General features: G+C 41.0%; 1 protein-coding gene across 1 annotated transcript; it reads left to right on the top strand.

Annotated features, from left to right (window-relative positions):
• The first annotated feature begins 12,771 nt into the window (after positions 1 to 12,771).
• Positions 12,772 to 24,998, top strand: LOC126260709 (uncharacterized). The gene is made up of 2 exons (XM_049958046.1): positions 12,772 to 12,920; positions 23,746 to 24,998. The coding sequence occupies exon 2, from the start codon at positions 23,766 to 23,768 to the stop codon at positions 24,996 to 24,998; it is 1,233 nt and encodes a 410-aa protein (XP_049814003.1). The 5' UTR covers positions 12,772 to 12,920; positions 23,746 to 23,765.
• The last annotated feature ends 2,847 nt before the right edge of the window (positions 24,999 to 27,845 follow it).

Raw genomic sequence — 27,845 nt, forward strand, 5'->3', positions numbered from 1 at the left:
TACAAGTTAACAATGACCGTGAATTATGAATTTTGACCCGTGTCGGGATAAGGCATCCGAATCCGAAGTAAATAATGATTATTCCGCGGGAAACAGGAGACGTTATAACTTGATCGTAGTTTCATTCAATAACGATCGGTAAATGAAATAATGGAAATAATTTGGAAATAAATGTTGCCAGTGGAAATTTTGCCGAAAGAAATGATTAAGTTGTCGCCAGCTCAACAGATGAGCGACAGTACTGTTAAGTACGTGAATAATTGTGTCAAAAATAAGGTTTACCTGTTTGTAGCGCAGCAGGTGGAACGAGAACTTTTATGTAAGTGCTGTGTCAGGTTCAGTAGTCATATAAAATAATGTCATAACAATCTAACCACACTTAAACATTAATGGTTAGCTTTCAATAAGTATTTTGAGAATTATTTTCCTCATAAATTGTCAGCTAAGTGCAATTCTGACAACACAGATAATTATCTATTGAGATTTTGAATAATGGACTGTCATTCTGTCTTTAAAATTACGTACTTTGCACAGTTTAATCTACTGATAGTGAAATATATTGCCAATAATTGATTAACTATGTTTTGAATGATAATAATTCATTAATTGGGCGATTGTCAGGTGAAATAAGCTTTATAGTTTCATGAACCTTGCCGTTGGTAGGGAGGCTTGCGTGCCTCAGCGATACAGATAGCCGTACCGTAGGTACAACCACAACGGAGGGGTATCTGTTGAGAGGCCAGACAAACGTGTGGTTCCTGAAGAGGGGCAGCAGCCTTTTCAGTAGTTGCAAGGGCAACAGTCTGGATGATTGACTGGTCTGGCCTTGTAACAATAACCAAAACGGCCTTGCTGTTCTGGTACTGCGAACGGCTGAAAGCAAGGGGAAACTACTGCCGTAATTTTTCCCGAGGGCATGCAGCTTTACTGTATGATTAAATGATGATGGCGTCCTCTTGGGTAAAATATTCCGGAGGTAAAATAGTCCCCCATTCGGATCTCCGGGCGGGGACTACTCAAGAGGATGTCGTTATCAGGAGAAAGAAAACTGGCATTCTACGGATCGGAGCGTGGAATGTCAGATCCCTTAATCGGGCAGGTAGGTTAGAAAATTTAAAAAGGGAAATTGATAGGTTAAAGTTAGATATAGTGGGAATTAGTGAAGTTCGGTGGCAGGAGGAACAAGACTTCTGGTCAGGTGACTACAGGGTTATCAACACAAAGTCAAATGGGGGTAATGCAGGAGTAGGTTTAATAATGAATAGGAAAATAGGAATGCGGGTAAGCTACTACAAACAGCATAGTGAACGCATTATTGTGGCCAAGATAGATACGAAGCCCACACCTACTACAGTAGTACAAGTTTATATGCCAACTAGCTCTGCAGATGACGAAGAAATTGAAGAAATGTATGATGAAATAAAAGAAATTATTCAGATAGTGAAGGGAGACGAAAATTTAATAGTCATGGGTGACTGGAATTCGAGTGTAGGAAAAGGGAGAGAAGGAAACATAGTAGGTGCATATGGATTGGGGCTAAGAAATGAAAGAGGAAGCCGTCTGGTAGAATTTTGCACAGAGCACAACTTAATCATAGCTAACACTTGGTTTAAGAATCATGATAGAAGGTTGTATACATGGAAGAACCCTGGAGATACTAAAAGGTATCAGATAGATTATATAATGGTAAGACAGAGATTTAGGAACCAGGTTTTAAATTGTAAGACATTTCCAGGGGCAGATGTGGATTCTGACCACGATCTATTAGTTATGACCTGTAGATTAAAACTGAAGAAACTGCAAAAAGGTGGGAATTTAAGGAGATGGGACCTGGATAAACTGAAAGAATCAGAGGTTGTACAGAGTTTCAGGGAGAGCATAAGGGAACAATTGACAGGAATGGGGGAAAGAAATACAGTAGAAGAGGAATGGGTAGCTTTGAGGGATGAAGTAGTGAAGGCAGCAGAGGATCAAATAGGTAAAAAGACGAGGGCTAATAGAAATCCTTGGGTAACAGAAGAAATATTGAATTTAATTGATGAAAGGAGAAGATATAAAAATGCAGTAAATGAAGCAGGCAAAAAGGAATACAAACGTCTCAAAAATGAGATCGACAGGAAGTGCAAAATGGCTAAGCAGGGATGGCTAGAGGACAAATGTAAGGATGTAGAGGCTTTTCTCACTAGGGGTAAGATAGATACTGCTTACAGGAAAATTAAAGAGACCGTTGGAGAGAAGAGAACCACTTGTATGAATATCCAGAGCTCAGGTGGCAACCCAGATCTAAGCAAAGAAGGGAAGGCAGAAAGGTGGAAGGAGTATATAGAGGGTCTATACAAGGGCAATGTACTTGAGGACAATATTATGGAAATGGAAGAAGATGTAGATGAAGATGAAATGGGAGATACGATACTGCGTGAAGAGTTTGACAGAGCGCTGAAAGACCTGAGTCGAAACAAGGCCCCCGGAGTAGACAACATTCCATTGGAACTACTGACGGCCTTGGGAGAGCCAGTCCTGACAAAACTCTACCATCTGTTGAGCAAGAAGTATGAAACAGGTGAAATACCCTCAGACTTCAAGAAGAATATAATAATTCCAATCCCAAAGAAAGCAGGTGTTGACAGATGTGAAAATTACCGGACAATCAGTTTAATAAGCCACAGCTGCAAAACACTAACACGAATTCTTTACAGACGAATGGAAAAACTAGTAGAAGCCGGCCTCGGAACACTGGAACACGTGAGGCAATACTGACCTTACGACTTACCTTAGAAGAAAGATTAAGAAAAGGCAAACCTACGTTTCTAGCATTTGTAGACTTAGAGAAAGCTTTTGACATTGTTGACCGGAATATTCTATTTCAAATTCTAAAGGTGGCAGGGGTAAAATACAGGGAGCGAAAGGCTATTTACAATTTGTACAGAAACCAGATGGCAGTTATAAGAGTCGAGGGACATGAAAGGGAAGCAGCGGTTGGGAAGGGAGTAAGACAGGGTTGTAGCCTCTCCCCGATGTTATTCAATCTGTATATTGAGCAAGCAGTAAAGGAAACAAAAGAAAAATTCGGAGTAGGTATTAAAATCCATGGAGAAGAAATAAAAACTTTGAGGTTCGCCGATGACATTGTAATTCTGTCAGAGACAGCAAAGGACTTGGAAGAGCAGTTGAACGGAATGGATGGTGTCTTGAAGGGAGGATATAAGATGAACATCAACAAAAGCAAAACGAGGATAATGGAATGTAGTCGAATTAAGTCGGGTGATGTTGAGGGTATTAGATTAGGAAATGAGACACTTAAAGTAGTAAAGGAGTTTTGCTATTTGGGGAGCAAAATAACCGATGATGGTCGAAGTAGAGAGGATATAAAATGTAGACTGGCAATGGGAAGGAAAGCGTTTCTGAAGAAGAGAAATTTGTTAACATCGAGTATAGATTTAAGTGTCAGGAAGTCATTTCTGAAAGTATTTGTATGGAGTGTAGCCATTAATGGAAGTGAAACATGGACGATAAATAGTTTGGACAAGAAGAGAATAGAAGCTTTCGAAATGTGGTGCTACAGAAGAATGCTGAAGATTAGATGGGTAGATCACATAACTAATGAGGAGGTACTGAATAGGATTGGGGAGAAGTGGAGTTTGTGGCACAACTTGACCAGAAGAAGGGATCGGTTGGTAGGACATGTTCTGAGGCATCAAGGTATCACCAATTTAGTATTGGAGGGCATCGTGGAGGGTAAAAATCGTAGGGGGAGACCAAGAGATGAATACACTAAGCAGATTCAGAAGGATGTAGGTTGCAGTAGATACTGGGAGATGAAGAAGCTTGCACAGGATAGAGTAGCATGGAGAGCTGCATCAAACCAGTCTCAGGACTGAAGACCACAACAACAACAACAACAGTTTCATGAAATATCCTTGAACTAACTTCAGCTGAATATGGATTGAAATAAATCTTAATAATCAAATTTATTACTTAAGTCTATTATTAAGTTTCTACGCTTGGCGTAAGCTTATTAAGTGCAACAATTAACTACGATAACCAATCGTTGAAAACAGTCTGAAATTTACTCTTCACCGTCTATGCAAATAATTTGAAAATTAACATATTTTCTCTTGATAATGGCGTGACACACTCGGTTCAATAAGGTAAGGATCGGAAGGAACATACTTGGTGTTGTTGTCGAGTGGAATGTAACTGCAACCCTTCGATTATAAAGTGCTTGTTATTAATCGTTCAACTTCAGAGAAATGCACAGTCACTGGCAAGCCTTCTACAATTTTATCCAACGAAAATTACGTAGATCTTACTTCCCTCGTTGTCGGTGGATGGACAGAAGTCCACGGCGGCGACACAATGTGGCAGCGGGCTTTTACTATTGCGACTTGGGCCCACAGTGCGCTTCACATTTAAGCCCTCGTTTCTTCAGCACTATGCCAATTAATCCATAATAACTTGCTCGGCCATGCTTCCAGATATGCCGACCATTACTTTCCCGTCGTACTTAGATCCACACACAATCTGTTAGATGTAACACAGCTAGGAATAGCAGCACTCGACTGTACTTCTTACTTCGAGCACGGCGTCACTGCTACTGCTGCCTGCTGGCGCGCTCCCGCGCCCAGCGGGACGACAAAACAATCTCTCTGACTTCAGCGTTAACTAAATATGCCCTGACTTGCCAATGTTAAATATTACATAATTTAAACATAGTATTTACAATACATAGTTACACTAGACAATACATCATGTACAAACAGTTTCATGTGTTACGTAACCGAAAAAATTCAAAGCAAGGACTGCGTTGTAGCGTCACAAGTTCCTAACTACACCATGACTTTACGGACGTACTGTATAATTCTCTGAGCAATTTTCTATAATGTACATGCCAATGATGGGAGGTGACAAAGAGTGACCATGCTCCAGGAGGCAAGCGAAAGGTGCTTAGTTCACAGTGAAACCCACCAGATGTCAGAAACACACTGCTCAGACGCAGCTCAAGTTAGCTGGAGTGAGAAACTGGTCGTTAAGCCACAACTTTGCGCTCAAAGGTCTACGAAATTTTCGATTGTTGTAGAGATTCAGCGAACTTTCAGAGGTCGGTATGACGCCAGGTATCTACCATCACATCGAGACATTGTTAAATGGTACAAAAAATTCTTGGAAAATGGATTGCACACGCTTCATGCCGTCGGAAGGCAGCCTGAAAGGGACAAGGGGAAGATGTTCGACTAGTCATGACCCGAGTCCACCGCTTATCGGCAGATCTGAATACACCATACACAACGTGTCAAAGGATTGTTAGACGGTTCCTGAAAATGTTTTTTGGAAGTCATCACTGTTCTGACCGGTTTGATGCGACCCGCCCGCCAGTAGAACTACTTCTTGTATTCTGTGCTAACCTTTTCATCTCGGAGTAGCAACTGCACTCACGTCCTCAATTATTTGCTGGATATATTCCAATCTCTGTCTTCCTCTACCGTTTTTACGCTCAACTGTCCCATTTAGTACCATGGAAGTTGTCCCCTGATGTGTTACGTGATGTCCTGTCATTCTGTCCCTTCTTCCTGTCAGTGTTTTTTCCATAGGTTTCTTTCCTCGCCTATTCTGCGAAGAAACTCGTCGTTCCTCTCCGTAATTTTCAACATTCTTCAATAGAACGACATCTCAAAGGCTTCGAATCTCTTCCGTTCCGGTTTTCCCACAGACCATGTCTCACTACCATATAACGCTGCGCTGCAAACGTACATTCTCAGAAATTTATTCCTCAAATTAAGGCCTGTGTCTGATACTAGGAGATTTCTATTGGCCAGAAATTCCCGTTTTGCCAATGCTAGAAAGCTTTTTTTTTGTTCTCCTTGCTCCGACCGACATGGGTTAAAATTCAAATAGCTCTGAGCACTATGGGACTTAACATCTGAGGTCATCAGTCCCCTAGAACTTAGAACTACTTAAATCTAACCTAAGGATTCCATTTTGCATTCCATTCAACACATCCTGCAATTCTCCTTCACTTTCGCTGAGGATAGCAATGCCATCAGCGAATCTTATCATTGATATCCTTTCACCCTAAATTTTAATCTGTTTCCTCATTGCATCTCCTATGTACAGATTGATCAGGAGGGACGAAAGACTACATCTCTGTGTTACACCCTTTTTAATTCTTCTTTCTTGGCCTCCACTGTTATTGTTCTCTCTAGGAACAAGTCTTCCCTCTCATAGAGGCCTCAAATGTACCCTTTCCACCTGTCCCGATCCTCCTCTGCATTTAACGGTGGAATTCCGGTTGCACTCTTAATGTTACCACCTGTGTTTTAAATTTCAAAGAAGGTTCTTATGACTTTCCTATAAGCTGAATTCGTTCTTCCGATAACATTCTTTTTTTATTTCTTCACATTTTTCCCGCAGCCATTTCTCCTTAGCTTCCCTGCACTTTCTATTTGTTTCGTTCGTAAGTGACTTGTATTTCTGTATTCATAAACTTCTCTGAACATCTTTGTACTTTCCTCCTCCATCGATGAGCTGAAGTATTTCACGAGTTATCAATAGTTTCTTCGCAGTTGCTTTCCTTGTACGTACGGTTTTGCCGGCCGATGTGGCCGAGCGGTTCTAGGCGCTTCAGTCTGGAACCTGCGCGACGGCTACGTCGCAGGTTCGAATCCTGCCTCGGGCATGGATGTGTGTGATGTCCTAAGGTTAGTTAGGTTTAAGTAGTTCTAAGTTCTAGGGGATGATGACCTCAGATGTTAAGTCCCATAGTGCTCAAAGCCATTTGAACTATTTGAACGGTTTTCTTTCCAACTTCTGTTACCGCCCTCTTTAGAGATATCCATTCCTTTTCAGCTCTACTGCCCGTTGAGCTATTCATTATCGCTGTGTCTATAGCCTCGGAAGGCTTCAAGCGTATCTCTTCATTTCTTAGTACTCACGTATCGTAACTCTTTGTGGACTGAGTCTTCCTGACTAGCCTCTTAAACTTCAGCCTACTCTTCATACTTACTAAATTGAGATGTGAGTCTATATCGGCTACTGGGTACGCCTTACACCACCAATATCTGATTTCGGAATCTCTGTCTGGCCATGATGTAATCTAACTGAAATTTTCCCGTGTCTCCCTGCCGTTCTCAAGTGTACCTCGTCGTCTTGTGATTCTTGAACGGAGTGTTCGCTATTGCTAATTGATATTTATTGCAAAACTCAGTCTTTCTTCTCTCTCTTTTCTACTACCAAACCCATATTCTCCCGTAACACTTTCTTCTACTTCTTCCCATACACCCTCATTCTAGTCCCCAATGACTATGAATTACAAGTTCAATATCCTCATATACTTTCTCTATCTCTTCGTTCTCCGCTTGTGACGTCGGCATATATTCCTGAACTATTGTTGTCAGTGTTGATCTGCTGTCGATTCTGATGAGAACAACCCTATCACTTATACCGTTTTCTGCAGCTGTTGATATTATCCTATACTCGTTCGACCAGAAATCCTAGTCTTCCTTCCGTTTCACTTCACTGATCTCCAATATAACTAGATTGAGCCTTACCATTTCCCTTTCCAAATGTTCTAGCTAAACATGTATTCGTACCATACTCAGCGCACGCAAGTACTGACACTGCTGAATTACAGAGCTTGACTCTAATTAGTCACGATGAAGTGTGAGCGGCAGAAAGCGGAAAATCTGTGGTCAAATCTATGAACGTTCACTGATGATGTCACATTTCATGTGAATGGTCAAGTCAACTCATATAACTGTATTATTTGCGGAACCAATTTTCCACATGTCTCATACGAGTTCGAAAGATTTTTTTTTCTAAGGAGACTGTTCGTGCCGTCAGTTACCTTGAAGTAATCGAATAGTGTGTGGTCCCTCACATACATCAAGATGGGATACTGGACACTGTTACCTATAACCACTGCATTGGGCTCTTATAGTGCGGGAGCAATTAAACCAGATATTCAACGAGCGCATGAGCGCCATGATGGCCTCCAAACAGCCTTGACCTAACGCCTATTTTTTTGTTTTTGTGGAACTAAGTCAAGACAACAGTATGTGCAGAAAGACCACAGAAATGTGTGCGACCTACGGAGGCGGGCTATAGCGACCCACAGTGGGCTAGAATCCCGAAAAAGTGCCCACAAATATAAAAAAGGTTCAGAGTTAATAAGTTGCGTTTAATAGGTTGGCTAGGGTAAAGCTGCGACTGTTTGTCCCGTAGGTTGAATTTCAGGTCCAACGCGCCATACATTTGTGAACCGCGCGACGAGCTAGCAGAGATGGAAAAGTACTGCGTCGTTCGGATGAAACATTTTTGTTCAGCGAAATCAAACCTAAAGTTCTTTTGTAAATGGAGGCTATTGCAGAAAGTATTTACTTAATTACGAACATTTATACCATTTTTATCATTAATTGACAACCTGTTTTTGTTAATTAACCTCTTATAGGAATGCTAGCAAAAAAGGTGTAAAATGCTAACGAAAAAAAGAAAGTTTTAGATTTCACAACATTCTACCTTCTTTTTCTCCCGTCTATGTATTTTCTGTTATCATCGTGAACGAGCCTTAAAATCCAGTTACTAGCCGCAGCACTAGCTTTGAGCCACTTTTCAAGCGACAGTTACAAAATTTAGTTGATTTCGAGTGAACGTGTAACTGATTCAGAAAAGTTTTGAAGTTACGCCGTTGCAACACAGAAGCATTACGTCAAAGAGTACTCATGGTACAATATGCCAACAGCATTTAATAGACTGCTGATCCGTGAACTGCACATAATTTCTTCGCAATTTTACCAATTGGTCAGCTGTCAGAAGATGCGCAGAAATCTACAAACACGTTAATAAGGCAATATCACCTAAGCTTTGGCAGAAAGTCTTCTCTCGTCCTTCAGGGTACCTGCTGCAGAGGATTACGATGAATTAGATGCTGAGGATGATGAAGAGGATACAAATGTCAATGATGAAAAAGTTGAAGAAGGGATTGATGAGGAAGAACAAAAACCACAAAAGGATGAAAATTAAGGAGACTTATAAAACTTTCAATTTTTGTTACCAATATACAGGTTCTGTAATAAAGGCAGTAATAGTCGCAATTTTAATAAAATTTACTTTCAGATTATAGATCTTCGCTGGAACATTTTACTGTCCATTTCATTATTTTTTTTCTTGATTATTTTTGCCATACTGTATCTGCCACTTCGAAGTTTCCAATTTGGATACAAAAATCGGTGTCAGGAGGGTCAGAAACCCCATTACAGCCATTTTAGCTGTATTGGAGCAGATTTTGAGATTTTGGCTAGGATTTCAGGATTCTTGTCCACTGCACGGCCTTTCAGCAGATCACTCAATAAACGCTGCGTACCACGTGGTACAACACTGACTCGAGGTATGATCTGTGCTGCATTCACAATGGAGAACACGTTGACTGCTAATGTGCTGTGTCACGACACAAACTTCAGGTTTTTAAGTTTCAATAACAAGCGCACTGTTTTTGTGCTATTGATTTTTGTTTACTTCAAACTAGTTTTTGACTTATCACGAAACACGTGTTTGCTGAAGACGCCCCAATAAGCCGAAATCTAGTTTGAAATAAACAAGAACCAGTAGAACGAAAACAGTGTACTTGTTGTTCAACATTAAATATGGAATTGTTATACCATGAAGTAACGGAAGAATCCATAAATAAGACAATCTCCAGGGTCCTCTACTCATATATTTTCATTAACAACGTATTAATTTGCATAGTTACTTGTACAGTAGAGCGTCGATAATCCGAACGTCGGTCAACCGAACGACCGCTTAAGCGAACTGTGTACTCTCTCGCACCTGTTACTCTCCCACCCTACCGTCCATCATCCCCCTCACTCCCAAACAAGTTTCCCACAGTAGTCGCCGCACTGGGCCACCGCTGGCGGAACATTGCTTCTAATGGGGCCTTCACAAGGCGCTGCTGACAGGCCAAGCCGCCAGTCGCTGTGTTTCAACGATCAGCACACTTCTGTCGGCTTGACACTGGCAGTAGAAGTAGCGGCAGTATCAAAGCTGTTCACAGCAACAGCTGCGCCAGCTTAGAGTTGAGGCGTGCCGCTCCGCGCAGTTTGAAGGATTGCGCGCCCCCAAGAAGAGCTTCTCACAGTGCAGACAGTCACCTTCTGTTCTCTGTTACGACCACTTGTGTGCTGCTGCATGAAGAAGTGAACTTGACGATACAAAATGCTTAAACGTAAACGTGTTGTCCTTTCTATGAGGGACAAGTACGAGATTATTAAAAGGTTAGAAGAAGGTGAATCTGCAACAACTTTATTCAATGAGTACAAGGTGCGGAAGTCGACAATTACGGGTATATAAAAAAAACAAAAGACGAGCATAGCAAATTTTATAGCTATGCTTGATTCTACTGATGGATCAACAAGCCGTAAAACTATGAAACTCGCCACTAACACAGATCTAGATGATGCTGTTTACAAGTGGTTTACACAAAAGAGATCGGAAGGAGAAGCTATCTCAGGTCCCATTCTGTGTGAGAAGGCAATGCAGTTCAACGAAAAACTTGGAGGGCCTTCGAACTTTAAAGCGAGCACGGGCTGGTTAAAACGCTTCAAGTCAAGACACGGCATTCGTGAGCTTACAATACAGGGAGAAAAACTGTCGGGTGATTCTTCAGCAGCTGATTCTTTCAAAGTCAAACTAAGGGACGTATTAAGGGAAGAAGATTATGCTCTCGAAAACGTTTACAATGCTGACGAAACTGGACTTAACTGGAAAGCTTTACCGAGAAAAACTCTTGTTTCACGTCATGAATTAGCAGCACCTGGTCCTAAAACAAGCAAGGACCGTATTACAGCTTTGGCTTGTGCTAATGCTAATGGAAGTCACCGACTGCCTATGTTCGTCATTGGTAAAAGTAAAAAACCGCGTTGTTTCAAGTACGTTAATATGTCAGCATTGCCTGTTGTGTACACCTCAAAAAAGAGTGCCTGGATGGATAGTACGATTTTTATAAAGTGGTTTCTGGTCGTTTTCTTACCCTCTGTAAAAGCTCATCAGCTAAAGAATGGGGAGAGGGAGAAAACACTACTTTCCTTGACAATGCACCAACTCATCCGTCATGTGATACTTTAAACGAGAAAGACGAGTTCATAAAGGTAATATTTCTTCCACATAACGTAACCTCCTTATTTCAACCCATGGATCAAGGCGTTATTGAGACTTTCAAACGATATTACAGGAAAGAATTGTTGCGTAAGTTATTGTTAGAAAGAGAAGAGCATGGAGAAGAAAGTCTCTTAAGAAATCATAAGAATATTGACTTGAAAGACGCGACCTACATGATCAGCGCATCATGGAATAGTGTAAAGGAAGAGAATTTGAAGAAAGCCTGGAATAAAATGTTGGTCACAGAAGAAAATTCACAAGGTATGATTGAAAACGACGAGCAGAATGATATGTCCGAAATTCTCGGTATGCTAAAAGAAATAGATTGCCACGAATGTGATGAAGAAGACGTTCATGAATGGATGAATATCGATGATGCAGATCCAGGACACTAAATCATGCAGGACAGCGAGATTGTAAACGTCGTCACTGATAAAGACGACGCCGCCAGAATCTCACCAATCAGTGCTCCAGAAAGAAGAAAGATGAAAGTATACCAACAGCTCCGGAGGCGTTCACTTGTTTAGATACTGCCTTGCGATGGTTTGAAGCCCAAGATGTAAGTGACCAGTTTCAGATATCTGTAATGAAAAAAGTACGTGACTTAGCTGCTCGTAAGCATGTAGACTTGCTTAGACAGACCAAAATAAAGGATTTTTTTAAACGTTAGTTTTGTATACTGTGTGTATTGTTCATGCAAAATGCGTATGTAATATGTGTATATTTTTGTATAATGAACTGTGCCACATACTATATATTCCTACTGAAGTTGCCTTTGTATGTTACTTTGTAATACTAAAAGATATGCCTGTTTTTATGAATAAATTTACTGTACAGTACTTCTTTTTGGCAAATAAACATGTACAGTTCGATTATCCGAACAAACCAGTTTTCCGAACACCCATGTCCCCCCAATTACTTCGGATAATCGACGCTCTACTGTATATAGTGTTTTACTTTTCTGATATCTCAAACGGATCATCTTGTACACCAGCAGGATATGATGTGATGCAAGTTCCTTCTTTCTCAGTTAAAAGAAACAAATTTCTAATTGTGGAATATGTCTTAGTTCTAAAATTCATCGTTTTAAGCTTATCATGGGAAACGTATGACAGACCAGGTAGAAATCTGGCACCCACCTCTCCTTGACCATCCGTTTGGACCGCGCTTGTCATGCTAACTCTACCGAACCTTCATTTCTTAGACTGAACGGAAATACTTGCTCATTTACACATAATAATCACTTTTAAACATTACTTTACTCGAACCTCCTTCCAGCATACGTGAGTATGGCAAGTAAAACATTAGCAGAACTTTCGAAGCTCAAGTTGCACTGTCAGAGAGATAGTGCAAATACAGACACCCTGACGGAACGGAATACTTTCGGGCGTCGGGTAAACACTCTACTCCTATCTCGTCGCGTGTTTAGGGCTGTTAAACAGCGTCTGCCACTAGCCGCATTCTGTTAGTAAATACATCGGTGTTATCTTGAACCCTGTCAAGGACGAGTAAACAAGGACACTCCTTATCACGGCTTTGTTGCGTTACTATGTTATGCTACAGCCTGACAGCAGTATATAAACGCAACTGGTACTTGTAGGTCGCGTTAATGTGACAATAACTTCTGATGTGGAAACTTCTTGGCTATAACATGTTGAATAAGTAGTTTCCGATGTACAGTCAAAACTCTAATGTGTTGTCCATGCTGTCGCTGACCTGTTGGCGCAAACTGTGTTCCTGCCTTGAGTGTCTAAAATAACGCTCTACTGTCTGTAAGTCACAATGATATACTACTTTTTTTCTTTTCTTTATAATTTAAGCTTCAGAATGAAAGTGTGACAGCCAATGAAATGTTTGACATGTTACTGCATATTGTACGTAGTTGCAGATAGCACGACTACACTGTGGAAGCTACTGGTCTAAGTGTCTTAAACTTGTTTCATCAGTAATAGGACTGTCTTAACGCAGCTCTTCATTCATGTCACTTTACAGCTATACTCTTCATTTCAGAGTAAGTGCTGTATACAGCTTCATCAACGATGTACCTTTATACTCCTGCGGCCGTCTCCCATGATTTTTTTTTCTTTTCGCTTCAACCTAGTAGAAGAAATAGTGGTAGTAGTAAGAGTTTTATTCATATGTAGGATACTGAACATGACTTGGTACTACGTAAGAACCATAAAAGCAACACAATTCATGTATACAGGCATTTACGTACTTACAGGTCTAGTTTGACAAGGTTCGGACAGGTAGTCGACTGCGATCTTATTGTAGAAACCATCCTGGCATTCATCTGAAGCAACTAAGGGAAATCACGAAAGCCTAAGACGGGGAGGCCAGATGAAGATTAGAGCCCGTCTATTTAAAACAAAACTCACTCTTTAGTTTGTCCCAAGTATACAATACTGTTGTAAAGAAGTTTTTTTTAATAATGTAAAAGGCGCGAGCTACGCTGTTGATTCATTTCTCACTCCCAGTCACTGCATACACTACACACGCTATCAGTGAATGTCACGAGCTTAGTGAAGATGTCTGGTTTCCATTTTGAGTACCACTACTTCCCGTTTGCTAGCATGAAAAACTAAGTACCATCCCTCTATAGCAAGTGAGATGCTGAGCTCAGAAAGTTGTTAAAACGTTAGTATTATGCATTGCATAGCTTTGAGAATAAGTTTCGCAGGACAGAAAAAAAGAAAAATACATTGTGAAAGTGTTAAGTGAAATTACTGATGTTTTATTTTCACTATTATTACTGGCATTATATGCTTCACCAAACCCTTACTCTGTGTTTTCTAAGTAAAATGTAGAATGTATTGTTTAACTGATCCTTTCACTGTATTTTTAAACAAGTTTGTTTTAATTATCTCATTAATCTCTTTGGGTAGCTTATAGTACAGTTTTATTCCTTGGTACAAAATGCTGTTTTGACTTTTATGTTTATTCTTTCTTGGTTCAGTCTAGCTCTTATTCTAGGGTCATGGACAGTTCTGTTTGTGAGATAATTATCAATGTTATTTTTTATGTTTGCAACTTATCGGTAAATGTACTCACCTGCTACACTTAACATTCCCAGTAACAAGTTTCTGATGGTGCTGAGTCACAGTCATGTAATGTTTGAGTGTGTTTATTGTATTTTTCTTCTGTGGGATGTGTTAGTCTTGTTTATGGGCATTGGACTGCCTTAACAGATATGGCGTGTTAATGGTCTAAGAACTTTTAGCATTTTACTTGTTAATAGCACAAAAGCTGAAATCTAGATAGCACAGAACATAAATATTGTAATACACAGTCAAAAGATGAGTGTACTTTCAATATTATGTAACTTAAAGACACTGTAGTTACACACTGATGAAAGAACTCTAAAGGCATAACACGTTGATGACATTCTGTTTGCAAGTATCTATGTGTGTTCACACCACTTCAACTGACAATCATTATTCATTCCTAGAAACTTTGCATTTGATCTGCAACTTATAGAGATGCTATCTACATTTGATTTAACAGTGTCATCTTTTCTCTTCAAATTGAAATGAATGGCACTTGTTTTCATTATGTTCAAAGGCACTTTATTACATACTAACCAGTTGTAAATTTCTTTGAGGATTTCATTTGTTTTTTCTGAAAGAAGTGTTCTTGTTTTCTTAGTGACAATAACATTGCTGTCATCAGCAAAGAGAATTTTTTCTCCATGACTAGCACTACTGGGGAAGCCATTTATCCATATCACGAAAAGTATTGGCCCTAATATGCTATTCTGAAAAACTCATGGGTTATTATATTTGATTTCTGATAAATGTTTCATTAAAAACTTAGACTTATTTGAGGTATGTGTTATATCTACTCTATGCACCCTGTCTGCTATATGTGACCGGAACCAGTTATTAGGTGTGCCTCTTATTGGAAACGTTTCTAGTTTATTCAATAGACTAGTATGATCAACAGTAGTATGTCCACCCCCAGTAGCTGAGTGGTCAGCGCGACAGACTGTCAATCCTAAGGGTCCGGGTTCGATTCCCGGTTGGGTTGGAGATTTTCTCCGCTCAGGGACTGGGTGTTGTGCTGTCCTAATCATCATCATTTCATCCCCATCGACGCACAAGTCGCCGAAGTGGCGTTAAATCGAAAGACTTGCACCAGGCGAGCGGTCTACCTGACGGGAGGCCCTCGTCACACGACATTCATTCATCAACAGTATCAAAAGGCTTAGAAAGATGTAAAAATCTGTAAATCGTACACTCGTCCCTGTCGACATCATCAAGTAACGCTTTTGTGAATCCTGCTATAGCTGATTTTGTGCTTCTGCCACTTCGGAAAAGCTGTGATTAATGTAAAAGATTGTATTTATCCAAACAATTGATCAATTTGTCTTGCACAACTGGTTCTAATATTTTTGAAAATGGTGAAAACGAGGAAGTAGGTCGGTAGTTTCCTTTGTCGTCTGCATGACATTTCTTTGGTGGATGTAGAACTATTGCCTGTTTTAAATACTCCAGAAATTTCCCTGGTGTGAATGACTGCCTTATTATTTTTGCTAAGGGAGCTTGCATATTCTGCATGCGTTGTTTCATTACACACATTGGTACTTCATCTAAGTCTACTCACCTTTTACTTCGGTTTTACTGACTTCATGCTCTTCTCTTGTTAGTAGCATCATTGTACTTACAGTATAATTATTTACGGATGATATGTTAGGGCTCAGGAATGTTTGTTGTAATTTCTTTGCAAACTTTGAAAAATGCTCATTTTTATAGTATGCTACTAGGTGTGGATCATTTATTACTTGATACCTCTCCTTTATCTGTATGTTATTATGCCTCTGTTTATCTCTGTTTCCTTTTCAGTGACTTCTCCCACTGCATTGCTTTTATTCTCTGCACTGTATATTATTTTGTCATAAAATAACGTTTTGCAGCACTCACAAATTTCTTGTATGGCTTATTGTACCAACGATAGAAATTTAAGACCTCTAGTTCATTTAGACTCTTTTCATGGAACTGAGTTACTCAACGGTCTGGGAGGAATTTTTAGTACTTCCTGTTATTAATTTATTTTTGGAGACATTGATACAAATGTGGGTACTTATGGGAATTGTGTTTTCCAAGTTAAATTTAAGTCATGTAGATAATTTAGAGAATTTCGGATTTACATTGGTTTTACTATACACTTCATCCCTAATGTGGTTTGCTAGTCCTCTTGAAAAATCTTGTATTTTGATTTCTGATAAATGCCTTTTTAGTCCTGCAGTACAGGGGTTTTTTCATACCTGATTTTACTATTATTATTTGGTGGAAGTGATATGATATTTAGCCAAAGACGTTACAGCTACAGTACAGTTTTCTGTGTCTAAACCTGTGCTGTCATGGCCGATTACTGATGCAATCATTGTAGTAATTTCATTGCATTATTGATCAAGAGGGTCAAAATAAAACTCTGAAGGATATTTATGAGGGTACTACTTGTTCCATTTATAGTATATGTGTTACATTTATGTCTCCACACAAAATTGTGTTGACTTATGGGCTTGAGACTTTATCTAGAAATTATGTTAATTTATTGGAAAGTTGCCACACTACAACTGGGAGATCGACTTTTTTGTCTCGGTCTCCTGACTGGTTTGATGGCGCCTGTCACGAATTCCTCTCCTGTGAAAACCTCTTCATCTCAGAGTAGCAACTACAATCCAAGTCCACACTTTTTTTCTTTATGTATTCGGGTCTCTGTGTTCCTCTACAACATCCTATAGTACCATGGAAGTTATTCCCTGATGTCGTAACAGATGTCTTATCATTCTATACTTTCTTCTTATCGGTGTTTTCCATATAATCCTTTCCTCTCCGATTCTGTGCAGAATCTCCTCATTCCTTATCATCCCACCTAATATTCAACATTCGTTTGTAGCACCACATCTCAGATCCTTCGATTCTCTTTTGTTCCAGTTTTCCCACAGTTCATGTTTCGCTACCATACAATACTGTGCTCTAAATGTATATCCTCAGAAATTTCATCCTGAAATTAAGGCCTATGTTTGATGCTAGTAGACTTTTCTCGGCCAGGAATGCCCTTTTCTAGTGTTAGTTTGGTTTTGATGTCCACCTTGCTCCGTCCTTAATTGGTTATTATGCTGCCTAAGAAGTATAATTCTTTAACTTAATGTACTTCGTGCTCATCAATCCTGGTGTTATGTTCCTAGCTGTTCTCATTTCTGCTAGTTCTCATTATTTCTGTGTTTCTTCGATTTACTCTCAGTACAAATTCTGTAATCATTATACAATTCATTCCATTCAACAGAACATGTAATTCCTTTTCACTTTCCTTGACTGCTTAATAAAATTTCGGGCATGCAGCCGCGTAGATTTCACTTCTTCTGGTATTTCAGCTATATATCGTCCAGCCATCTTCAGAGAGATCTAAGGTGATTTCAAAGTAGTGTAGGGATCGGAAAATCGCTTTAAATGTTCTTAGCGTAAAACTGTACGCTCTCAAACGAAGAAACGTAACCTGTGGTAATCAGTCAAGTCGTGCAAGCAACTGGAATAATAATCTGTATGTGCTTAGAATGTAATAGTCACAAAGGCAGAATCATATGATAATCAGGTGGCAGACTTGGATGCATTGGTAGGCTACTGGGAAAACGAAGTCAGTCCACAATGTAGATTGTACACTAAAGAGTCGTGCGACCCATCCTAGAATATTGCTCTAGTACAGGCCGTAAAATGGACATGGACATCATCGCCCATGGTCAGACTGTTTAAGAAATCAGTGTTTTCGCTTAGTAAATCGATGGCAGTGCAGAAAGTAACTCGTGCTGCCTTGTCTCTGGGTTTACGTATCTGAGCTGTCTGGAGTTTATAAGGATTCCTCATAATCATTCTTCATAAACTTCTTGGACCCACCCATAAAACGCGAGACCGTTGTCGCGCCGAGCATTGAGAACCACGTTCGAAAGCTTCCCTCGCTCTCTGCAAGTTTCTGAATGTGCGCACTGCTCTCGTATCACTAGCACTGTCTTCACACTTCTTCACCCAAGCCAAATCGGTATTCCAAGACCGTACGTGACAGATCATGCCAACACTGAAGTGTCGTCTCAAAAAAGGTTGTGCTTCCGTCACAGACTTAGTTCGGCAGTAACGACGAACTCAGGTAACACAGTGTTATGCGATACAACGCTCCATTGTTACTAGCATACCAAATAGCATTGTCTCCTGTACCCTTTGCCTCTTTGCCGCTCAACACAAATTACTGCACATCCTCATTGTTCAAGAGAGATTTGTCTCAGCCAGCTCCGCTCCACCATGTATGTGGGAAACGTAACAAATAGGACTAACCAGAGATATTGAACGTATCCAGGCAGAGCACAAAACGCTGCAGTGTTACGAAACAAACAGTTTCGTAACAGTTTGGAGTATTTCAGTAAAATTCTAACTAGCTTCACTTTTAATAATAGATGCAGATCTGACAAACATAAATAAACAATAATAGCGCATTTGAATCAGGATACTCGGTTTTATAAACACTTAGGAGGGGATCCTGCATAGTTTCTTATCAGGATAAAAGTTATTGTTCTAAACACAGGTTTATAGCAATTGAGTACTTATTAAAATGACTCACACAAAGTAACTGGTCCATACTCTGATACATATCTCTATGCATGAAGTTGGTGGAGCATTGGTGAAGTAGCGGTGGCAACCGACGTGGCTGCTAACGGTAATCACGGCTCTTGATATTTCAACGCTCTTTACAATTTCTTCTTGGCGACGGATTTTTAATGTATTAGAGCCATACCCTGTTGCCGAGAGTGCCAAATCCACATCCGAGGCAAAATTCCTTGCAAAACGGCTTCCAACTGCCTCCCTTGGCACCGTCGATGTGTACTCTGCAACGGCCAGCCACTGACTGCCTATCGTTCCCACCAAGTAGCCGCGCAGTTCGACCGCCAAAATCACCTTTTACATCACGCCGAGCCACTTCCGTTGCGGAGGGATTTCTCTTCGTCTTTTACGTATCACAAACACAAATGCCCTCAGCATGAACCAGCTTCCAATATACAAAGTTTTTCTTCCAAATGTACACATATTATAAAATGTAATTATTTTCAACACCGTTTAGCTTTTTCCACATGTACATCACAATACTTTAAATATCCTGTCACAAATCATTGACCTTAACCAACAAAGAACACACACTCCATAGTCGTAGATACACAGTTACCCAATATAAACCTGCCACTAATCGCTATAAGTGTTACAAGCCATACACTCACAAACATGGTTTGCCACTTGCTATTTTAGATGTTATAACAGCAACTTTTAGGTACCTAGACAGTCCTCAACTGCTGAAAAAATGTACATATATGAGAAAACACAAAATACAAATCAGAGCTACAATCATCAAATGTGGATGCGTTGTCCAAAAGCAGTTTTGTCTCCTCAATTTTTGTGAAGATAGCTGCATATGATGCCTGTCTAGTGTTCAGTAGTGGAAATGTAGGTAGGATTAAGTGGCTGCAGACACTATAAATTCATCCAGTGCATTCACTGATACTCAGAAACATCGATGAACTACGACTGGACAGGCAGCAGAAGAAAAAAATGCAAAAGTTGGCCAGGCAAAGGGGGCAGAGGAAGAGATTACTCCAGAAAGACGAGGAAAAGAGTATAGATTACGGATATTGACAGCATTAGTCACTAAAGATATCGCAATGTTGTCAAAAATTGAAATAAAAATTTTAAATGCGGATTGTCATAAACTGACTTTCTTGAGATATAATGTACCTTTTCTCGAGAACTATGAAAGGTAACATCCTGAAATTTGGCATAGTTCTTAAGAATTACTTACTGAATATTCCTGTGTAGCTCTTTTCTCTTATCTTTCCTGCGGGAAAAGTTCTCCTTTATAATTTGAGAAAAATAGAGCAGTTCCAGCTAACACAATACTGAAAAACTAATTTCAATGGAACTATGACCTTAAATAAAAATCTGTTACACCTATTTATTAGTCTCTGACGTAGATGTGAACTGAGAAATTCCAATTCTATTGGTTTATTAATTTACAAGGAAAGGAACATTATGGAAACAATGGTAATTAAAAGTTCCAATGCTTATAAAATGCATGTCGATGAGCATTTTCAAACAAAAATTTCACAGTATATCAAGCATTACGTTCTACAAAATAGTATTAAGTTTTATTATTTTAGCTGTACTATTTTTGGAAAAATGTATTTTAAGTACAAAAATTCATTTTGCTCTACTTCTCTTCTTAAGCAATAATTTTTAATATTAATAATGAGTAATATTTTGTATTAACAGAAGGGAAAGAAGCGCTAATAAGTTGCACAATGTACCCACTGGCGTGATTTTGGGGTGTATATGTAGATGTATACTTCGCCGGATGATAATTATGGAAATTAGTATTAGTAATTTACAAGTGTTGTCCCACTCTAAGATCCTCTGGAACCCGCCCCAGGTGGCCTATGCGAAGCAAGCATTGGAGGACGCGGCACACTGCATTTCCGGTTGGGGGCTGCACTTCCCCATATTCTGAGGGGTTCATACAATGGGCTTAAGTGCCTGGAGGAACGACTGACGTTGGTCGAGTCTCCCCTATTGTGTGCAGCGGGAAACGACCTGCGAGACGTCTGAGTGTCGCCGCAGTTTATGTGTTTACCATTCTGGCGCGTCCGGAACGAAGACTCCTGGCACCGACTGACTGCATTGTCCTCTTGATTCTGAGAATACTTGTGAACCGTGCCCTGCTGCGTGCGAATGTCTGGCGCCGGATGGCCGATGGACTAGGCATGTTGTTTCCGTAGCTGGTCAAACGGCAAGTTCAGTGCCCTCAGCTGAATAGCAGAGGCATGATGGGTCGACTTAAACTGAGGCTAGTTGACGTCATAACACCCTGCTCGAAATTGGAGGGAACGGTCGCTATTGGCGAGAATGATGTTCTGAGACTATGTGGAGGAATTTTGGAATCAGCACTGAATGTTGATTCGCGGTTTTCGAGGAGAGTAGGGAGTTGAGCAATGTTGGCTTCGCTCGTGCGTTGCGCGGGCGCAGTAGGATTCGGGATCAGATCTTCGTCGGAGTCGGATGGTCTCGCGACTTAGTCGCACTTTTTTCGGTGAACTTAAAATTCCTGAACAGCCTTCGAGGCCAGGGGTTGAAACAGAGTTTCTGCACACCAGACGTCGGCGCCTACATCAGTAGAAAGCCGCCTATCGACGAACTGCTACAAGTTTCAGGATTGGTAAAGTATTTTGCGATTCTGGCATTGTAGGACCTATTAATTTTATACTGAAGTCCTCTGCAGGACGCGCGCTCGCCTTGACACAAGTCCACCTTGCTAGTCTCTCCATGTGATCCCATTTGAGCTCTCACTACTAATCGCGATACTGCTATATAGTCGGCAGATTAATACGCAACTGGCCATTAAAATTGCTACACCGCGAAGATGACGTGCTACAGACGCGAAATTTAACCAACAGGAAGAAGATGCTGTGATATGCAAATGATTAGCGTTTCAGAGCATTCATACAAGGCTGGCGCCGCTGGCGACACCTACAACGTGCTGCCATGAGGAATGTTTCCAACCGATTTCTCATACACAAACAGCAGTTGACTGGCGTTGCCTGTCGAAACGTTGTTGTGATGCCTCGTGTAAGGAGGAGAAATGCGTACCATCACGTTTCCGACTTTGATAAAGGTTTATCGTAACGCGACATTGCTGCTCGCGTTGGTCGAGATCCAATGACTGTTAGCAGAATATGGAATCGGTGGGTTCAGGAGGGTAATACGGAATACTGTGCTGGATCCCAACGGCCTCGTATCTCTAGCAGTCGAGATGACTGGCATCTTATCCGCATGGCTATAACGGATCGTACAGCCACGTCTCGATCCTAGAGTCAACAGATGGGGACATTTGCAAGACAACAACCATCTGCACCAACAGTTCGACGACGTTTGTAGCAGCATGGACTATCAGATCGGAGACCACGGTTGCGGTTATCCTTGACGCTGCATCACAACCAGGAGCGCCTGCGATGGTGTACTCACCGACGAACCTGGGTGCACGAATGGCAAAACGTCAATTTTTCGGATGAATCCAGGTTCTGTTTACAGCGTCATGTTGGTCGCACCCGTGTTTGGTGACATCGCGATGAACGCACATTGCAAGCGTGTATTCGTCTTCGCCATAGTGGCGTATCACCCGGCGTGATGGTATGGGGTGCCATTCGTTACACGTCTCGGTCACGTCTTGTTCGCATTGACGGCACTTTAAACAGTGGACGTTCCATTTCAGATGTGTTACGACCCGTGGCTCTACCCCTCATTCGATCCCTGCAAAACCCTACATTTCAGCAGGATAATGCACGACCGCATGTTGGTGGTGCTGTACGGGCCTATCTGGACACAGAAAATGTTCGACTGCTGCACTGGCCAGCACATTCTCCATATCTCTCACCAATTGAAAACGTCTGGTGAATGGTGGCCGAGCAACTGGCTCGTCACAGTACGCCAGTCACTACTCTTGATGAACTCTGGTATCGTGTTGAAGCTGCATTGGCAGCTGTACCTGTACACGCCATCCAAGCTGTGTTTGACTCAATGCCCAGGTGTGTCAATGCCGTTATCGCAGCCAGAGGTGGTTGTTCTGGGTACTGATTTCACAGGATCTATGCACCCAAATTGCGTGAAAATGTAATCACATGTCACTCCTAGTATAATATATTTGTGCAAAGAATACCTATTGTAATCTGCATTTCTTCTTAGTGTAGCAATTTTAATGGCCATTAGTGTATTTGATTCATTAGGAGCTCCAGTCATTATCGTCAATCTATTGCATCACAGGGAGTAGGAGCCCCTTGTTCTCGAGCCAACTCGTATTCTCATAATGGTTCAGTATACCCTATACTTTAACCTACTGTTTGTGTCGATAATTATGTGCATTTATGTTCTGATGTATAATAAATCTCACTGTAATATTTAAGCCGCATATCATTTCTTAGATATATGCAGAATCCCATTTCCTGTTGTTTATTATGATAAAATTCTCTTTTTTTATCTGAGTAGATTACAATTTTTATTAAATTATTGGGACTGTGCACTCCTTATTTTACCACCTAGCAGGGTCCACTATCATTTCCTTCCGTTACCGTTGTGCGCATAATTCATTAGGTGGTAGATAAGGAGCTGGTCGAGTGCATGTCTCATTCTAATGCAAAATTCGTCAGAATTAAAGAGGTACAAACTCTTCTCCACCCCGGCAACTCGCAATATCCTCCAACTGGTCCATGTCCAGGGATCGGATGTCTATCGTCGAGGAATTTTACGACTGGTAGAAAGTTTCTGGCTTGTTTACATAGAATTGGTGTCGATGTTGAGAAATCGTGTCACTTTGAAGTGCAGCATTTTGTAAGACTTTCTTGGGCTGCCGTAATAATTTTAACTTGGTTTTTGAAGTTTTCTCATGCGATAAGTTAACATTGTTGTAATGAATTAGCGTAGATTGGTTGTAGGTAACGTTGTCTCTCACTTGTTTACAATCGTAAGTTACCCAGTACTCTCCTGATAATAATCAGAACGCTATATTGTGTTTCAGATATCTACAGAGGCCGTAAGATGGATTCAGTTAAGTGCTTCAGCGCTCCCTCGTGGCTTGACAAAAGCTACTACCACAAGATTTTAGTACTTGAAGGTGCAGGAGAGGCGATTGAGGTGGAGAGAGTGGACTACAGATGTGGTGCTGCTGGGGGCCAAGGTTTCCTCAGCTATACGGTTCACGTTAACGTACACTACAAACACTTTTACGAGTTAGAATATAAAAACTTTAAGAAAACATTCTTTATAAAGCTGTATAACTTCGAAACTTATATAGGGAAGATGGTTAGGGATTTTGGTGTATACAGGCGTGAACATGAACTTTATGAGAGAGTTTTTCCAGAAATGAACAGTCTATTCAGAAATTCATCAGGCGTAACCGCACGCGGCGTGAAATGTGACGATGAAAGAATTCTAGTTCTAGAAGATTTGGCCGATCGCGGCTATTGTGTGATGAACAGAAGACTGCAGCTAGACAAATCCAGTTCAATTGCAGCCCTAAAATGTCTCGCTGAATATCACGCAGCTTCTGTCATTCTGATGAGGAAATACCAAGATTTTTCTCAAAGATACAAGAAATTGTATCTTATTCCAGAGAATTTAGTGGGTATTGAATTGCACTATGGATCTAGCTTCGATTCAGTCGCCACTGCCGTCGGAACGTGGCCAGGATTCGAGCACTATGAACATAAAATACGCAATTTTTACGAAAAACGGTTGGGTGTATTGTTAGAAGAAGAAGATAGCGATTCGTTCAAGGTGTTAAATCACGGTGATCTGTGGATAAATAATATACTGTACAAGCGTAGCAGTGAAACTGGCGAAGTGCTGCATGTGAAACTGGTGGACTTCCAACATGCCGCTGTCGGTCGTCCAACGAACGATCTACATTATTTCATTTTCTCATCTCCGCAAGAAGAGGTAAGAGAGAAGTATTTGGACATGATGCTAGAAGAGTATCACAAAACTTTGATGTCAACCTTAAGTGCCTTAGGTGATGACAGCTGCCAGTATTCATTGCAGACTCTGAAACAAGAATTTGAGGATACTTTAATGCTGGGTTTCTTTGCAGCTAACGTCGTTCTCCCAGCTGTCCTACAGGACAACACTGAAGCCTTCGACATTTTCCAGACTGACGAGACGACGGTGACAGAAAAATATCGTGTCTCCTTGAGTGGACTCCGGTGTAATGAGCGTTTCAGGGAAGTTTACCAGAAATTACTTCTATATTTCGACCGTAAGGGGTTACTGTAGCTTATTTGTTATTGCCTACTGGATGAAATAAACAGCTGAAATAAACATCAGAGGTCACTCCACACCGATCTCGCTGACTTAAAATGTATAGAACCCGAAGCTATATTGTATCAACCTTCCTCTTATATTTTTTAACCTTCTTTCCATTACCTGGTGGCCAAGCGGTTAAAGGCGCTACAGTCTGAAACCGCGCGACGGCTACGGTCGCAGGTTCGAATCCTGCCTCGGGCATGGGTGTGTGTGATGTCCTTAGGTTAGTTAGGTTTAAGTAGTTCTAAGTTATAGGGGACTGATGACCTTAGAAGTTAAGTCCCATAGTGCTCAGAGCCATTTGAACCATTTTCCATTACCCTAAATAATGGTTGTTGCAGTTGAAAGATATTCACTCACAGTGCTCCCTCCATTCCCAGATAGACTAGCCCAACCCACTTCAACACCGTACCCGTAGTACTAACTGACCACTAGCTATACTCGGGTATCACTTTCATTTGTCATTAAGATGAGAAATGATAGCGGTTTATTTTTCCCAGATTCTATTCATTAGAGCGATGTATTAAAAGTATACAAGCAATCATCGTTGAAAGAATTTTCCGTAGCTTTCTTTTGTTCAGCAAAGCGATTTTCGCATTTGTAGCTTTCTCTTCCTGTTCGCTGTGTCAAATCTTGTTAACTGCCTTCCAGGATTGTTTACCTTCACTGACATAACTTTTGCATCATATATTTAAGAGAGCATTGTTCTCATCTGTCCTACACATTTTATCCGGCACAGCCTTGTTCTTCAAAAGCTGTATTCTACGCTAATTGTCATGCTTAGTTGTCACACATCACACACCACTCACTAGATTGTTCAAAAAAATGTTCAAATGTGTGTGAAATCTTATGGGACTTAACTGCTAAGGTATAGTAAGCTTACACCCTACTTAATCTAAATTATCCTAAGGTCAACCACACACACCCATGCCCGAGGGAGGACTCGAATCTCCGCCGGGACCAGCCGCACAGTCCATGACTGCAGCGCCTAACACCGCTCGGTTAATCCCGCGCGGTACTAGATTGTTCATAAATGTAATGTTAAGTGCAGCTGAAGAAATATGACCTGAGAAAAATTCTGACACTTAGTGGTAATGGTACAGATATTAGAGTGTTGTGTCATTTTATTTAATTTTTTCTGTTAGAAATCTTATCATTTTTGAGTTCACTATTTTCTATACTATTTTACGTATTTGCAGTCTAAATCACTTTCGGATGTAAGGCATCCAGTCCTAGATGTTTGAGAAGTCGAAAAAGATTCGAGTTAAGTTCATGAACGAATTAAGTGGAATTTAGTTGAACACGGCTTATGATACTTATTTTAAACTGCCTATGATATTTAATGACACATTTACCCTGGCCTACCTTGCACTGCATTTGGCCGGCGACTGAATTACTCAGAAATGGATAAAAGATAGGTACAGTCATTATCTCAACTTGACGTGGCTCACACAGTAGCGCTCTTGGCTTCTTTGTTTGTATTTTAGGTTGCTAGAGATACTTAGTTTAGCTTATTGTACAGATTTGAGGAAGCTATTAACATACAAAGTGCTTTGTACTCACCTCATTATTATATACAATAATAACCTAGTAAGATCGCAGGATCATTACGAAGTGTAACATCGTTAGAATTACAATGCTCGATACTTAAACACTGGCGATCTGTTAAATTGGGGGCACTTATCTGTTAGCGTGTGTCCGCCTCCGTTCAATAGCCCTCTGTGCGTCTGCCACGCCCATGCCCTGGTCTCCCGGATCCCACAAATGGTTTTTCCTTGGTGAGAGCAGCAAGAAGAAGACGCGTCTGGCCCCGTGAGGCCAACTGAGGAAACATTTGCTTAGGAAACAGCATCTTGAAGGGTCTGGAAAGCTGACGACAACTGAGAGAGCAGTGTGCTGACTACACACTCTCTGTATCCAAAGGTCTCCATTTGGCGGAGGATGACACGGCGGTCGCTTAGCATCCCGTGGTCCTCTGAGGTTCATCGCAGAGTTACTTAATATTATGTAGCACCACATTTTGTGCTGATGACATTTGTGATGGATGACCCCTGGACAAAAAGAGACACTTGAAAAGGCAGGGCGTGAGGCCATGCTGCTCAGTCAGGGAACTCGACGAGAATCGGTTCCAGTTGAGACCAGGGCGCACAAACGTCTTTCGTGGCATCTGAGGTGCGGTCACTGTAAGTGCCATTTGCCATGTAGCACCACACAAGCGCCTTCGTACCAGGTTTTAATACCTACATCTCCTGCCTGAACAGTGCTCCTTACGGTTGCGTCGAGTCAAGCGGTTATTTTCACCTCATATCATCGGCATCTATGAAAGTTTAAGCTGTGTGTGTGTGTGGGGGGGGGGGGGGGGCACAGTGAAAGTTGCCGTGCGTATTGGTATGACGATGCCTTAAAATGTTGTTGCTTACTACGTTTGAATACTGCAAGGTCTTTAGCCATATAGTCATGAAACAATACATAGCAAACTTTTAACTCTAGGGGAAATTGATACAGCTCTTCCTAGTCGATGTGCACATTTATAACGCAACAAGACGACCAAGTGCCATGCCCGTTACCTGCACTGAATAATAAGAGAATGATCGTTGAGTTTGGCCACACCGCACAACGATAACACCGTCACAGTGAGAACAAACCTCGGTGTGCAACAGGTCATACGGGGGTTGTCCAGAAAGAAAGTTCCGATCGGTCGCGAAATGGAAACAACTGGGAAAATCCGGTAGAGCTTTGCACAGATGTGTTTGTCAGTGTCTCTAGCATGCCCGTCGATCGTGTCGCGTCGCTCTTTTCAGTTTTGAGTGAACTGTG

This window comes from Schistocerca nitens, chromosome 5, assembly GCF_023898315.1.
Source record: "Schistocerca nitens isolate TAMUIC-IGC-003100 chromosome 5, iqSchNite1.1, whole genome shotgun sequence".
In the NCBI taxonomy this organism is placed as follows: domain Eukaryota; kingdom Metazoa; phylum Arthropoda; class Insecta; order Orthoptera; family Acrididae; genus Schistocerca; species Schistocerca nitens.